We start from the raw sequence: 14,576 nt of genomic DNA, 5'->3' as shown, positions 1-14,576 counted from the left end.
GAAAAAAAAAAAAAAAAAATCTCTGGCTTCAGAGAGGTTTCCTTGGAAAATTTGGCTGATCTCTAAAGCAGTCCTTGAGGTAAAGGCTCTTTTTCAGCAGAGAGTCATGATGAGAGGAAATTATTTAGACACGTTTGTTCATAATTTAGAATTCTAATTAAGCAACCCCATAATCTGTCTCACTTTTGTAAGAAAACCCTTTTTCTGATTCTTATCCAAACCTATTTGTGACATTTCTCTCTTTTGGGAGTGCTCAGGTGTTCCCCAGTTAGGTGAAAAATTGGACATTGCCTGAGCATCCTGAGTATCCACTGAGTCCAGCACTCCTGGGCAATCTTCAGCTGCTCCATTCACAATTCCTCTGCTCTGCTGCACGACTTACCCTGGCCACGACGTGAGAGTGCTCCGATCCAGCTGCGACTGTGTCTGTCCTGTACAAGGCCTCCTCACAGAAGGCCCCTTTTTCCAGAGCCTTCATCATAGAATCATAGAATGGTTAAGGTTGGGAGGGACCTTCAAGATCGTCTAGTTCCAACCCCCCTGCCATAGGCAGGGACACCTCCCACTAGACCAGGTTGCTCAAAGCTCCATCCAACCTGGCCTTGAACACTTCCAGGGATGGGACCTCCACAACTTCCCTTGGCAACCTGTTCCAGCGTCTTACCACCCTCATAGTGAAAGATTTCTTCCTAATACCTAATCTAAATCTACCCTCTTCCAGTTTGAAGCCATCACCCCTTGTCCTATCACTACATGCCCTTGTAAAATGTTGCATCTTCCTTCTCTTAGCAGAAAAGTGGTTCCTCCCCATCGTGAAGGCACTCGGGCAAGAGCAAGTTGTGCCTGCAGCTCTAGCTGTGCATGGTACAGCATCCCCCACAGCTAACAGGATAACACGGACCTTTTGCAGGCAAAGGTACTTCCAGGACGATGCAGAATTTCTCTGCGTGAGCTCCCAAAGCATGCTGCCAACCCTGAAGGAGGCCAGTTGTCATCACATCAGCCATGCAGTACAAACAAGTGGGCTGACTGCTGACAACCACAGGCACTTTGAGGAAGGTGGTGACATTGCTGGAGGGAAAAGCGAGCCGGCTGTATGGGCTCTGAGTGGCTTTGGCAAGGAAATAAATCTCACACAGCATAAGATGTCTAGAAGCAGAGATGAACCAAGCCATAGCATGGAAGCTGCTCCTGGTGTGTATGTTTCCCATGTGCGAGAGGCAATGCTGACGGCCCTCAGAGCCTGATCACCTGAATCCAGACAAGTGGTGGTCGCAGAGGCTATGCACGTTTCTTAAAATGGGTTGATACTCAAGATGAATCATGGCCAAGCATATTCTCACCTAAAACATCAAGACGTGTGCTCTTAGTCAAAGCAACCACACCTTGCCTGTTGTGTCTTCAAAGCTGCTTGCTTTTATCACAGAAATTAGACTGTGTTTTACCTGGGAAATTGAACTGTTATCTGCCACAAAAATCTTGCAGTCCTTGACTTAGCAGCCAAAGCATTTTCTCCTCACTGGATCCTCACACTTTTCCAGACCTAACCATTTAAAAAGTTCTTGCAACGCACCCTTCACAAGCAGATGCTTTCATTGGACAACTCACTCACACCGCGGCGTGTAAATGACTTCTGAGACACATGGGAGCACTACTCAGTATAACCGAGGCAGAGCTGCTGGTTGCCTGCCGAATGTTACATACTAAGCAGGATGCTGTTGCGTCAGCATGCTGGTTTCTCGCCTAACATTACCGAGGATAAGCAGAGGTCTATTTGAATTCATAATCTCTTTTGGGGAAAGAGTGTTTCCTTCTGGGAAATCACTTCAGGACACCCTCCAGGTGATATTTTCTGTAACCGATAAACAACCAAGTCATTATGTTAAAAATTTTCCCATTAAGAACAAAAATTGCCGTACTGAGTCCAGTTTATAATCCTTCTAACCTGGCGCCCTCTCTGTAAGGGGAAGCAAACCCAAACTTTTCATGGGAAATCAGAAGGTTGGAAGAAAATCTCAAACTTCTATTTTTAATGGCTGGAGGAAGGCCCATAATGCCTCCAGTTTAATCTCTCAGATGCTTTGTCATCACCCATTGATAGATATTTCAGATGGGCATGTGGCAGATGCTTGACATTAGAGGATGATGCGCTCAGTGTAAGGAGATGTGCCTTACCACATAGGAGCAAAGCATGCAGGGGAGAAAGCAGGAGCGAGGATTTCGGACCCACAAGAGGAACTCTAATACAATTCTAAGTTTTCACCTTCCACCTCCATCACTGATTTTTCCTGGGGTACTTAATTATTATTTTTTTCTTCTGGATCTTTGTTGTTATTTTCCAAAACAGAATTATATCCTCCCAAGAAAAGCACATTTATTTATGACTATGGCACCAAAGGAGGCCAAATATAGCAAGAGTCATGAAAATTGTTCTTCTTCTGTCCCTTTTTCCAAACAACCTACTTTCCAAGCTATGCATGGGTTGCCTAGGAAGACTTCTACAATTGTAACACATCCAGGACCTCAAACTTAGACTGTAGCAGACAAAAACAGTGACTGAAATGTGCCCAGCATCCAAATAACAAGCACAGAAAACACAGAGGTTAAACATCACACATCCACTTTTCCCATAGATTTTATCTTTATATTGCATTATATGCCTAAGGGGAAAAATCTGGGGCAGAGTTTTTGCTGGTCCAGTGTGTCATTGATTTCCTTCGAGAATTTTTAAGAACAACAGAATGTGTCTGTCCCTACATCCCTACATTTTTGAAGTATTTATATCAGCAAGTAAAAAAAAAAAAAAAAGGTAATCTAAGAAAAAAGAAAAACAAGGAAAAGCCCTGCAGGAGACTCTTCTGCAAATTTATCATCCTTTCTTGCAGATAATTTTTATCTGATTTTCCTACATTAATCTTAAAGACAAAACACATTCATCCATTTCTTTTTCCAATCATTTTATTTGACCATTGCCATGGTTGGGCTTTAGGAACAATAGAAATGCTGGACTTCATTTACTGAAACTATGAGAATTTAAACACCCTGTCCCACAAAAAACTTTCATTAGATAAATGTGATCTTCCCTGAAAAATCTGTATTTACCCATAATGAGATTCTGTCCAAAACAAGCAAATATTGCTCCATTAAGGTTAACCAGAGGTATGGTGATTTCTAAACCTTTTGTTTAGATGGCCGTTACTGTTTGTTGGTATTTATTACCTGCAATATAGTTTCCTTGAAAGAGATAAAGCATCCATCAATAGGACATGCCCCTTTGGCAGTTGTTTTATCAACTGTTCCAAGCATCATTCTTTTTCATTAACTGTTTCATCAAACATCTGTCTGTCTTTCATCTTCTTCTTACAAAAAAACCTCCACAGCAAACTACCATTGACCCATCACCCTTTGCACTGGAGGATATTGTGTGAGTTTTTTTACAGTTTGCATTATCTTTTTCTATCTCCCCTACAGAAAAAAGGCAAGCAAAAGGTAGTATGTTTTACTGAAACATGTGAAAAAAAATCCAACAAGTATTTTCAGGCACCCAGCCCTTCAACACATCAGTTAAAAAAAAAGTCTTTGTACTATTTACACTTATTTACATATTATATTAAACTACATAAATGTTAGAAAAATATAACAAGAGAATACTACTCAAAACATATTCCTGTTGCTGTAGAAACTGCGCTTGATCTTTTTCTGCTACACTAGTAGGAAGCAATTGACATGCAAACTAGTATCTTGGCACCTTGACATTTTAGGCTAATTAAGGTATAAGGCACAATAAAGAGATATTTGAAATGCTTTTCTTAAAAAAATACAATAAAAAAAAATGTTTTCGGGTAGAGCTGGAGGAGGAGAAGTTGTTACAAACTATAAAGGGCAGAAACAACCATTAGCATAGAGAGAAGAGATATTGTACATATCTTCCCAAATAGCATGCGTGATCCAACAATATATTGTTCAAATTCTGATATTATCTTTTCAGTTTGACTGAAATGACAAATATTGTGCCCTGTCTTTGGCATAAAAAAGAATCACAGTCTCCTAACAAATAAATTCAATAAGAGCATGAAGAATACGGATACCTGAACTACAGATAGCTTATGTGAGATTTATTTGATGACAGAGGGCTCGAGAAATGTAGTGTTAGGAAGCTAGAAGAGACAAGAAGAAAAATAAAGTACCTTCTAGACTTCTAAGATAAGTTTGGTATTCAGGGCAATTAAAACTAAATTAAAACTAAACTAGATTAAACTCTTCGGAGCTCAATATGTCTTACAGACTGTTCTCGGTCTCCATCGCTATTTAAAAAAAAAAAAATCAAATCTTCTTTTAATTAAACAATTTGACCTTCATTCTTCTTCTGGAACAACTTTCCGTTTCTAAGGGATAATGAAAAACAAGTGACTGGAACCAATGCCACTTCATACTGTGTGTCTAACAGACCCCAGGAGCCGCAGGCAAGAATGGAATTTAATGGCTGGAACATGTCAGAATTATATGAGATGACAGAACTAGGTATCTTATAGATGAAAAGGTAATTAAAGCATGATACAAACTCAGCTGGTATCCCACTTTTTTTAATTTTATCAAACTTTACAACCTGTACTGAACTTTTCCATGTTCGTATCATCCACTTTTATTTTGATTTCATGCAGAACAGCTAGGCATTTGCAAGAATGGGACTGAAAAGGACAGTATTTTGGTTTGCCCACATGTCGTGGTTTGGCCTCGCCCAACAACCAAGAACCACGCAGCCGCTCGCTCGACTCCCACAGCCGTGGGAAAAATCGGCAGAAAAAGGCAAAATTCGTGGGTTGAAATAGCGTAATTTAACAGAACAGCCAAAGGGAAGAAGAAAGAAAACCAATAACACCGATAAAGGAGTATAAGGACGCGATTACAGTACCGCCGCGCAGCGCACGGACCGAACGAGCACCACCGCAGCCCATCCCCGAGTGGCGACTGCCCCCCTCTGCCTGGCTAGCGCCTCTTATAGCTGGGCATGGGTCACACCTGCCTCCCCTGCCGGCTCCTTGGGGAAATTAACCCCATCCTTGCTGGAACCAGGACACCAGATTAACAAATTCTTACAAGTTTTTCTTTGAGACATGCCTGCTTGGAAGGCCTTGAAATTTGCACTGGGGAGATTTTTAAATGCAGTTTTATGACATAAAGTGTCTCTGGAAAAAGCCATTTTAACTTAGCACGCTTTCAAAAATATTGCTCAACCTTCAAAAAAATAATACAGACTTGTCACGACTTTTTCAAGCAAATTTCTCGAAAATGCTGATTAGAATGAGAATCCTGCAGTTGAACTGCGTTTTTACTCTGCAAGAGCACATCTGAGGCAGCTTTGCTCAGGTTAACAGCTGGAACTAATCTGGAGGACCAAGACAGTACAGCCAGACAGGTTCAAACACTCACACCCTGCAAAGCCAGGCCAAAGGGAAGACCATACCTTTGCAATGTTCTGTCTCAATCTCATATGATAGATTTTTTTACTTTTTTTTTTTAAATAATAGTCTAGAAAAATATTTAAGTTTACAAAGCTAAGCACTCAGGATTTGGAAAACACTATAATTAAAGTTTCCTGTGCAGATACATTTCAGACCTTTTGCCAACATTACAGCACCATTACTTACATACGTGACCTCATATTATCAAGGAAGTTCAAGGGAAATTTTCCAAAAATATAGACAAAGGATATTTTTTCCTTTAATTTAGCTGGTGTGTAAAGGTACGTAATACTTCATATAACTCTCAACAGAGTAATTTGTGTTTGTAATATCTATCCTGGTAATTGCTGATTATCTCTTTTAGCTTGTCCTTTTAAACGCATCTTTCCAGTCCTCTAATTCGAGGTTAGAGTCTTCCCTGTGATAAGCACATTCAATTTTCATTAAAGGGAACGGAAATGCCACATACACAACTTGTAATCTGCACTTGCGTTTGCTACTTTCCTCTGATCACACGAGGTGATGCTTCTTCCACCGCAAGGATCATCTCTCCACTCCAGGAAACCATGCTCTGTCAGAGGAGCCCAAAAGTACATTGGTGGTTTCATTGCTCTACCACTTGACCAAATCATATCTAATTTTCCCAGAATGGTCAGGGTTGGAAGGGACTTCTGGAGATCATCTAGTCCAACCCCCCTGCCAGAGCAGGGTCACCTACAGCAGATTGCATAGGGTTCCTACCTGTCTTGTGTCCATATGTCCTTCCATCTACTTACCAAAGATTATGACTAACATTGAATTTCAGGTCTTTTTTCTTCCATATGGATTATTGAATGGTTTCTTTAAAATGAGTCACTTTTTCATGGTTTTCTTAATCTCCTCTTAATACTGGCCCTTTTAAATTTGCAATTAACATTTTCTTTAATCTGAAGATCTGAAAATGTTCTTTCAGAGGTTTGTTGAAACAGGTTAACAATAGCTAAACTTTTATAAAGGTGTGACAAACGCAATATTTTATATGCAAAAAATTAGCAAGTGATTTACGAGATAAACCATAGAATAAATGAAATTTGACATTCAACTCATGTTTTGGGCATGTAAATCTTAGTAATTTGGAAATGCACTGCGTTGTAATTATGCACTTACAGAATATTCTTCCTTCCAATAGATTTCCCAATTATAAGCCAACTAATATGCCAAACCAATTAATGCTTTGTCTAATGCACAAATACTTGCAAATTCGATTCCTGCTGAAAGGCCTATTTTTCTATAAATATAGCAAAATGGGTTGAATTTTGACTGTTTAGCAATCTCTTTTCTCCCACGCATAGGGAAGCTGGAAGGAGAAACGAAGTTGTGCAACAGTAAGGCAGAATCAGTTCTGGGGGGAGCAGGAACTACAGCTGAATCTTGAATACTGGCAAGCCCACCTACATATAGTAGTAGGGCATTTCCACAATGGTTTTCATGATTTTACATTATTTCTGAATAATACCTGATGAAATGTCAAACCTAAAGTACATCTGACAGCAAGGAGGCTGTTAAGTTGCTGTCTGGATACAGCAGGCAGCTTTCAACTTTTTCAGTAGGAAAAGCAAAATTTTTGGCAAGAGCTCAGGAGGTATTCCACAGTATCTTGTTCATTGCCTCAGAAAAAATACCGCTTTACTTTCATTCTATGTACTTATAAAATATGCTGTACAATAAAAAGGATAGTGAGTAACTAATATAAACGTATGAAAAGGGTTGTGAATCTGCCTATTCCGGCGCAGCCTGGCAAGATGCTTTGAGCACAGAGGCTTGCCAAAGAAATAAATATGTAATCAGACCTGCCAACGTTCACTCATTCAAAACTACATTCTTTCATACTGAATTCATTTTAAGGTTGTCAAGTTTTGCCCTCTAGGGATAAAGGACATTTACTGTGGATATTATGAGACATTGACAAAAATCTCACCGCTACTTATTCCCTGGGGACCCTGAATTTGTGATTGAGGAAATGGTGTTTCATCTAATAGCCCACACAGTGGCCATGTACTCGTTTTGGAGTAATTCTGTTCGTGTTGATATCTTGCTTTAAAAAGCAATGCTCCCTTTGCATGCTGAGAAAAGTGTCATCCATAGACCTGCGTCTGAAGCACTAGGAGGTCGTTCAAGTATTTTACCATAGTCTTGGCCAAGACCTGGTCAGAAAGTTTCTTTACCCTGCTCAATGCCTCTGTGACAGGGCTCTGTTCAGACCAACTTGTCAGACCGATACTTTTGACGAACTGCCTTAATAAAAGCAACAATACCACTGAAGCCATCTATAAATCTTCAATAATTGAATTCTCTAATATTGAATTGAATTCTAAGAAAGGAATCCTATGAATGACCAATTTTTTGTTTGTTTTTTGGCAAAGCCTAATCCCCTGTATCTTTATCTTAGTGTCTTAGAGAGTGGTTACATCTCTCCTTACCACCTCTTGCTGGTATTGACTAAACCTGATTTATATTTTCATACTTTATCCAGTTTTTTTAATACAAACCCATTGTTTTTTGCATTCTACCCAACCTCTGTGTTGTCAATACATCAAATCATGCAGTCTTACAAACACTTGGTTCATAAGTGTCGGAAAGGTGCCCTCTAAATTAACAAAATCACATGGTCTTGCCTTGAACTCAAAGGCCTACGTTATGACAAATACAAGCTACTATCTTTCCAGTGGGATTTATTTGTGTAGCTTAGTGAAGTTCAGCAGGTTGTAGCATTTGGTACTGCTCAGGCTGTTCAGTAAATTATCCACTTTGTGTTATCATAGAACCATTGAATGGTTTAGGTTGGAAAGGACCTCGAAGGTCATCAAGTTCCAACCCCCCTGCCATGGGCAGGGACACCTCCCACTAGACCAGGTTGCCCAAGACCACATCCAGCCTGGCCTTGAACACCTCCAGGGATGGGGCCTCAACAACCTCTCTGGGCAACCTGTTCCAGTGCCTTACCACCCTCAAAGTGAAAAACTTCTTCCTAATGTTCAGTCTGAACCTGCCCTCTTCCAGTTTATAGCCATTCCCCCTCGTCTTATCGCTACAAGCCCTAGTAAAAAGTCCTTCCCCAGCTCTCCTGTAGGCCCCCTTCAGGTACTGAAAGGCCGCAATAAGATCTCCCCGGGACCTTCTCTTCTCCAGGCTTAACAACCCAAACTCTTTCAACCTTTCCTCATAGGAGAGGTGCTCCAGCCCTCAGATCATCCTCGTAGCTCTCCTCTGGACATGCTCCAGCAGGTCCATTTCCTTCTTATGTTGGGGACTCCAGAGCTGGATGCAGTTCTCCAGGTGGGGTCTCACAAGAGTGGAGTAGAGGGGCAGAATCACCTCCTTTGACCTGCTGGCCACACTTCTTTTGATGCAGTCCAGGATACGGTTGGCTTTCTGGGCTGCAAGCACACATTGCCAGCTCCCATTGAGCTTCTCATCCACCATCCACCTATGATACAGCAGGCACAGCCTCAGCGTAGTATTATCTGTCATCCACACAAAAACCTTGTCTCCTACTTCTTCCACTTTATCACTCTTCAGCAAAATGACCAGTGGGAAGAACCCTGTTTGAGTAATCACCTATCTCGCCAGGTTATCCCAGCCCAGTAGACTTCATTCTGCGCTGCCTGGTGGTCTCTGGTAAGGTTAGTGTGAACTCTTTTATCAGGCATACCTGGTCTGTCAGAAAATACTCCCAGACATATATAGAAGTCCCTATGAGTTCTGCTTTCTGTGCAGAGCAAAATTCCCTCAGTCTGATGTCCTCTAAGGGATACTTGACTTTCAGCGAGTAAATCTGGCAGGTAAAAAGTCTGGGATGCCTCTTCCCAGCTCTACATAATGTTCAAAGCTTCTTCACAGATACAGGAGCTTTTCAAATCTGTAGTGTGTAGGGTCTGTATAACCTGCACCAGAAGTTTCCCTGTCTTGGCATTACGCTCATTAACCATTTCAGTGACTTCAGAAAGTCCCCACCCAAGAATTTTGGGTCTCATTTGTGGTTGATGGCAATTCTTCAGACTCCTAGCGTGACCACTACCCTAGTACTGCTCTCAGCTCATGGCTAGGCACAGTTTTATCACCTCCATCAATCGCAGCTCTGTCTTATCAATGCAGAAAAACAGCAGGAAGCCACTGGTCAGGGCTTCTTGGAGTAGAGTTGAAAGAGCAGCATCTCCATCAGCACCCTTTTTACTTACAGGCATCCCACTCCCTGTGCTTTGGGCATGGGAACAGACTGCTACGCCCTTCCTGAACTTCGAGTACAAGAAAGAGATGAATGAAGAATTTGTGAAAACCATAGTCCACTATTGATGCTCATTACTGACAGGCTTGCACTTCTTTGTCTTACCCCAAATTTTGGCCAGAACAATCCTCAGACACTGCATCCTCTTAGCAGATAGTTTGCTCTGCCGAGATGACTTTGGCTAGCTCCTGCTAAAGCATAGCTTGCCACTGACATCCACTTACTCCATTTTGTTGACTTTTGCTGGAAATCTGCCTTCGTGCACTTTTTTAACTCTTCCCTGGCCCCTCAGGCTATCATGGCTTCATTTTTGTGATCTGTAGAGGATATGGAATCCATATGGACCATCAACAGGCGCTTTAAGCATATGGTAGATCTCCTCATATGGTAGAGTTGACATCTTAAGGACTCTAGACACAGTTGGCTTGTTACTATGCTTAGTGACTAGGTTTGGATTTATTTTGCTTTATTTTCTTTTCTTTATCTTTCTTTTCGGTACTCTCCCTTCATGTCATTCTTTGCTTCTGAAGGTTGCAATACATACATGTCAAACCCTCCACCTGTAAGTCAGCATCAGAAAGTATTTTACAAGAGTCTGATACCTTTCCTCATTTTGTCTGTTATCCCACATCTCCTATTACTCTAGCAAAAAACTTATAGCATTCCTCAGATATAATAAAATCATTGTTTTCCAGCTCTCCCTTCCTTTATAATCCATTTGTTAGCAGGGTTGTGAAGTTTAATAGATACTTCAATAAAGCTTCTGCTTTTCAAAGACCTGAATTTCCAATTTCTCAATCTGTCTGAGTTTTAAAATGTCAATAGTTTCTTTGGATAAACTACAGTTCAACACACTCCTTGGGTCTAGACTGTTAGAAGAGGTCAAGGTCATCCTTTCAATTTCTGCTATTTAATGAACATCTTCCTTTCTTTCAAAACATATGGAATCGTTTTCAGGACGTTGCACTGTCTTTTTTTTGAGACAGACTGCAGAAGCTGGGCAATATCCAGCAACACCAGCATTGCTGCTAACTGCTTTGTGGCTGTATCTACTTGAGCCCTCCTCAGGTACTCGTTCAAACCATCTTTGGTGCCAATATCTGCTTCTTCAGCATACTTTCTGGCTGCTTCCCACACTTCGGCTTCAAACCTGTCCCAGGTGAGAACGAGCATCTGACATGGCAGACTCCCTGACCACATTGTGCTAGGGACATTTTGAATTTCTTGGGACTCTTTCTGATACCTCAGCTACTTTTTACTTAAGTGAAGTTTTTAATCTGCTTCACCAACCTCTGTTAGGATTTGAAGTGGAACAGCGTTGATCTGCTGGATTTACCAGCAGGTTCTTCTCAACCCAGTACAGATGCTCCCTTCTACACTTTGAATACCAGGACAAAATACATTCAGATGCATTCCTAGAGCATTGCATTACCTGAGTTTAACAAGCGTTATACGCACTGCAACAGAGAAACACACACAGAGTCTCTTGCTAGGCTTGCTCTAACAAATTGCATGGATTGTTTCTGCCCTCTCCTTCCAAGGGAGCTCTAAGTGACTCTGACTTTCAACTCTGGTACTCCAAAGATGATTTTTGGCAACTGTTTTTTAGGTCTTAGATAAATTACTAACTCTGATTGCCCAGCTGTTTCTCAAAGACAATTAGAATGTTTTACGTAACAATGCACTCCCCGCATCTACAGCCACAAAAAACAGTACAGGCAAGAAAACGAGCTTCCATATCGTGAGGTTTACATTCTCTCCCTAACCCCTATAAGATACTGCATCCATTAGCTAATAATCCTACCACAGATTTATGATTAAATCACCATTAAGACAAATTAAGATGAAAGCAAATACATTTATTCATTTACACATGGAAAGCAGGCAGCAATTTTAGTAAAGTTCATAGAAACCACAGGTGACAGAATGGCAGGAAAACCATGGTTATTTCAAGATCACATCCACAAGGCCCTCCAGAATCTGTGACAAGCTGTAAACACCTAATCCACATAGCTGGAGTCTGAAGACATTTGCAGGAGGGCACTTCAGATTAGAAAGCATGCTTGCTTTCGTAATTCACCCCTGGTCCTTCTGAGCTTTGGGTCGGCTTAAAATCAATCATCCTCTAGCTCTGCCCGCAGTTCTTTCTTAATTCAGTCAAGAAGATGTTTCTACCTTTTTTTCCCCACCAGCTCGTTGGCTGCCCTTCTTGCTTTTCAAGGGCACAGCCCTGCTGCTGTGCCCACCCACAGGGCACCCGCCCGGGCCAGCCGCTGCCCCACGGCCCAACCCCAACCTGCTCCCTCCCGCACCCCCAGGCACACGGCCCTTCGCCAGCGAGCGGGGCAGCACCCAAAGGCCTCCCACCACGCACCGCACGAACCTGATGCTCCGTGTGAGCACTGGGGCTACCGATTACCTCTTATTCCACCACGGACTTGGGATTCGTGAACGTGGCGGACTGCCGACCCTTGTTTTGACATCCGACATAGCTTTGACCACATCAGCCCCACGTGAAGGCACACGCGGGGGCACGGCGAGGGCGACCGGGCTCGTTTGAAGCGGAGCTACACGAGGGCCCGTATAAACGCACGCGACGCAGGATAACGCGTCAGATCCGACACCTCCGTGCCTCAGGCCCCTACACGCACCTGCCGTGAGTCCGACCTGCACCCCGTAGCCCCCTACGTGCACCTGGCGGAGGCCCCGCCCCCGGTTCCCCCACCCGCCCCCGGGAGCCAACGCGCGGCCTCCCATCCCCCGCCCCAAGCTGGGCTCCGGTGGCCGCAGCTCCCCACCACCGCCACCGCTCCCGCCGCCCCCCTCGGGCGTAGGGAGCAGCACGCAGGGGCGGAGCAGCACAACGTCACCGAGGAGGCGCGGGAGACGCCTCAGCAATCTCCCGCGCTTTCCTTTCCCGTCCCTCCCCTCCCCCACCTCCCTGACCCGGCTCAGCGTGCCGGCGCGGCCCCTCCCTTCCCGTACCGCCCGACCGTGCCGCTGACCAATCCGAACGAGATCGCCGGAGCAGCCCGCCAATGAGAGTGCCCTTCGGAGCGTTTACCCGCCTCTGCCTCCCGCCTCCGGCCCAGCGGCGCACCAATGAGACAAGAGGAGACAAACCCCTCATTCAGGGACGGTTGTTCAGTCGCTCCTCCGCTTCCCCCCTCCCATCCCCAACCCCTCGCTCCCCTTCGCCTCGAGTCGCTCGGACGTCATAGAACAGGCAGGCCAATCGGGGGCGAGGCCCCGTGCGTGGCAGCCAATGGGAGCGTTCGAGAGCGCGGCTGGCGCGGCCGGCCCCAGGGGAGAGCTGGCAGCAGAGCGCGGCGGCGGCGGCTCCGCCCCTTCTCCCTCCGCTGGCGGCGAGGCCGGCGTTCCCCCTCCCCGCCTCCCCCGCCTCCCTGTCCCCGCCCGGCCTCCCTCCCTCCCTTTCCCTTTCGCAGCAATGGCGGCGACGGCGGAGCAGGAGCAGCAGCAGTTCTACCTTCTCCTGGGCAACCTGCTCAGCCCAGACAATGCGGTCCGCAAGCAGGCCGAGGTAACGGGTCCGCCGCGCCCCGGCCCTGGGCGCCAAGCCGGCCTGTCAGACCTCGCAGACCTTGCCGGAGGGAGGAGGAGGAGAAGGGGGGGGCAGGGAGGCGGCGGGGCCGGCTGAGCCCCACGTGTGAGCAGCGGCACCAGCTGCTGCCGGGGCGGCCCGGGCCTTTCCTCCCCGCTCCCCGCGGAGCCGGGCGCTTGCGGCGGTTGCCGCCGGCCGTTGGCGAGGGCTCTGGTCGCCGGCGCGCGCGTGAGGGCGCGAGGGGTCCGTCCGTCCGTGTCCACCCCCTCCGTGTCGGCGCTGCCTGTCTGGCACCGCTCGGCCCTCGGCTGCCTCCTGTCCTCTCCCTACGCCGTGTGGAGCCCACGGGGAGACGGAGCCTGGGCCGGCTCCGCCCGGGCTGGCCGGCCTGAGGGAGCGCGGCCCCGGTTCCGCCGGGGGGGCGAGGGGAGGCCAGGCGGGTGGTGGGGCCGGTCCTCGCTAGGTGAGGGGCCCCAAAGGAGGTCAGGGCGGGTGTCGGTCCGGGGTGGGTGCGGGGCTCGGAGGGGCGTGATTGAAGGGCTTCGCAGGGCCCGGGGGGGGCGGCTGCGCTTGTAGCCTGGTCGCTGCGCTCCCCAAGCGGCCCTGGCAGAGGGGTCGGTGCCCCCCGGGGCTGCCGCCGGTGCTGGGGCAGGAGCGGGGCCGCAGCCGCCCCCCCCCGCCATCCGAGGACCCCTTCTACTTCCACACAGTAGTTTGGTTTTTAAGTTCGAAATGGGCCGGGTGTTCAAGTGTTTCGTCAGCTAAGAAATATTTCACTAAAAGAAGCGTTTTCAATATACTGAGTTTCTCTGTTATCAGCAAAAACTTTTCAGATGTGTTATTTCAGCTAAAATTCTTTGTGATGGCTAAGCCACGTTAATTCTTTCTCTCTGTCATGCTTAAGACTCCATTGTCAAGCCTAGTGGGGAATCTCTCCCATTGAATTAAATACTAGCGTCTAGGTTTAGCATGAATTCCCACTGCATGGCTGCATCGGGTCTTTTATCACTCTCATCACTTCAGCGGTCAGCAGAGTTCAGCACATTGTTTGCTGAAGAATAAAAAGTATTATTGTTCCTGATGCTGCAGTGGAAATTCCTAAAATATAATTTGGGAATGAGGAGGAGGGGAGACATACAATTTTAGAAAGCTAGAAAAGTTCAGTATTGCTTACCACACTTTCTAGAGAAGCAGCAAGAATTATTCCCACATTCCTGAACATAAAGATGGAATGGAGGCCATTCCCTGGGAGCTGAATTTCTTTCTCAGTTGCCTGCATGTGACATAA

The 14,576-nt window shown here is 45.5% G+C and overlaps 1 protein-coding gene across 1 annotated transcript in view; it reads left to right on the top strand.

The window, feature by feature from the left end:
• The first annotated feature begins 13,159 nt into the window (after window positions 1-13,159).
• IPO5 (importin 5) overlaps window positions 13,160-14,576 on the top strand; it is a 45,265-nt gene continuing 43,848 nt past the window's right edge. The window contains exon 1 of the mRNA XM_082498484.1: window positions 13,160-13,267. Within this exon, the coding sequence (XP_082354610.1) occupies window positions 13,175-13,267 (93 nt within the window). The 5' untranslated portion in view covers window positions 13,160-13,174. The remainder of the gene's footprint in view (window positions 13,268-14,576) is intronic.

This window comes from Vanellus vanellus (genome assembly GCF_965231255.1).
Source record: "Vanellus vanellus genome assembly, chromosome: 1".
Classification (NCBI taxonomy): domain Eukaryota; kingdom Metazoa; phylum Chordata; class Aves; order Charadriiformes; family Charadriidae; genus Vanellus; species Vanellus vanellus.
Note: the sequence above shows the minus strand (reverse complement) of the source record. Positions and strands in the feature narration are given on the sequence as shown.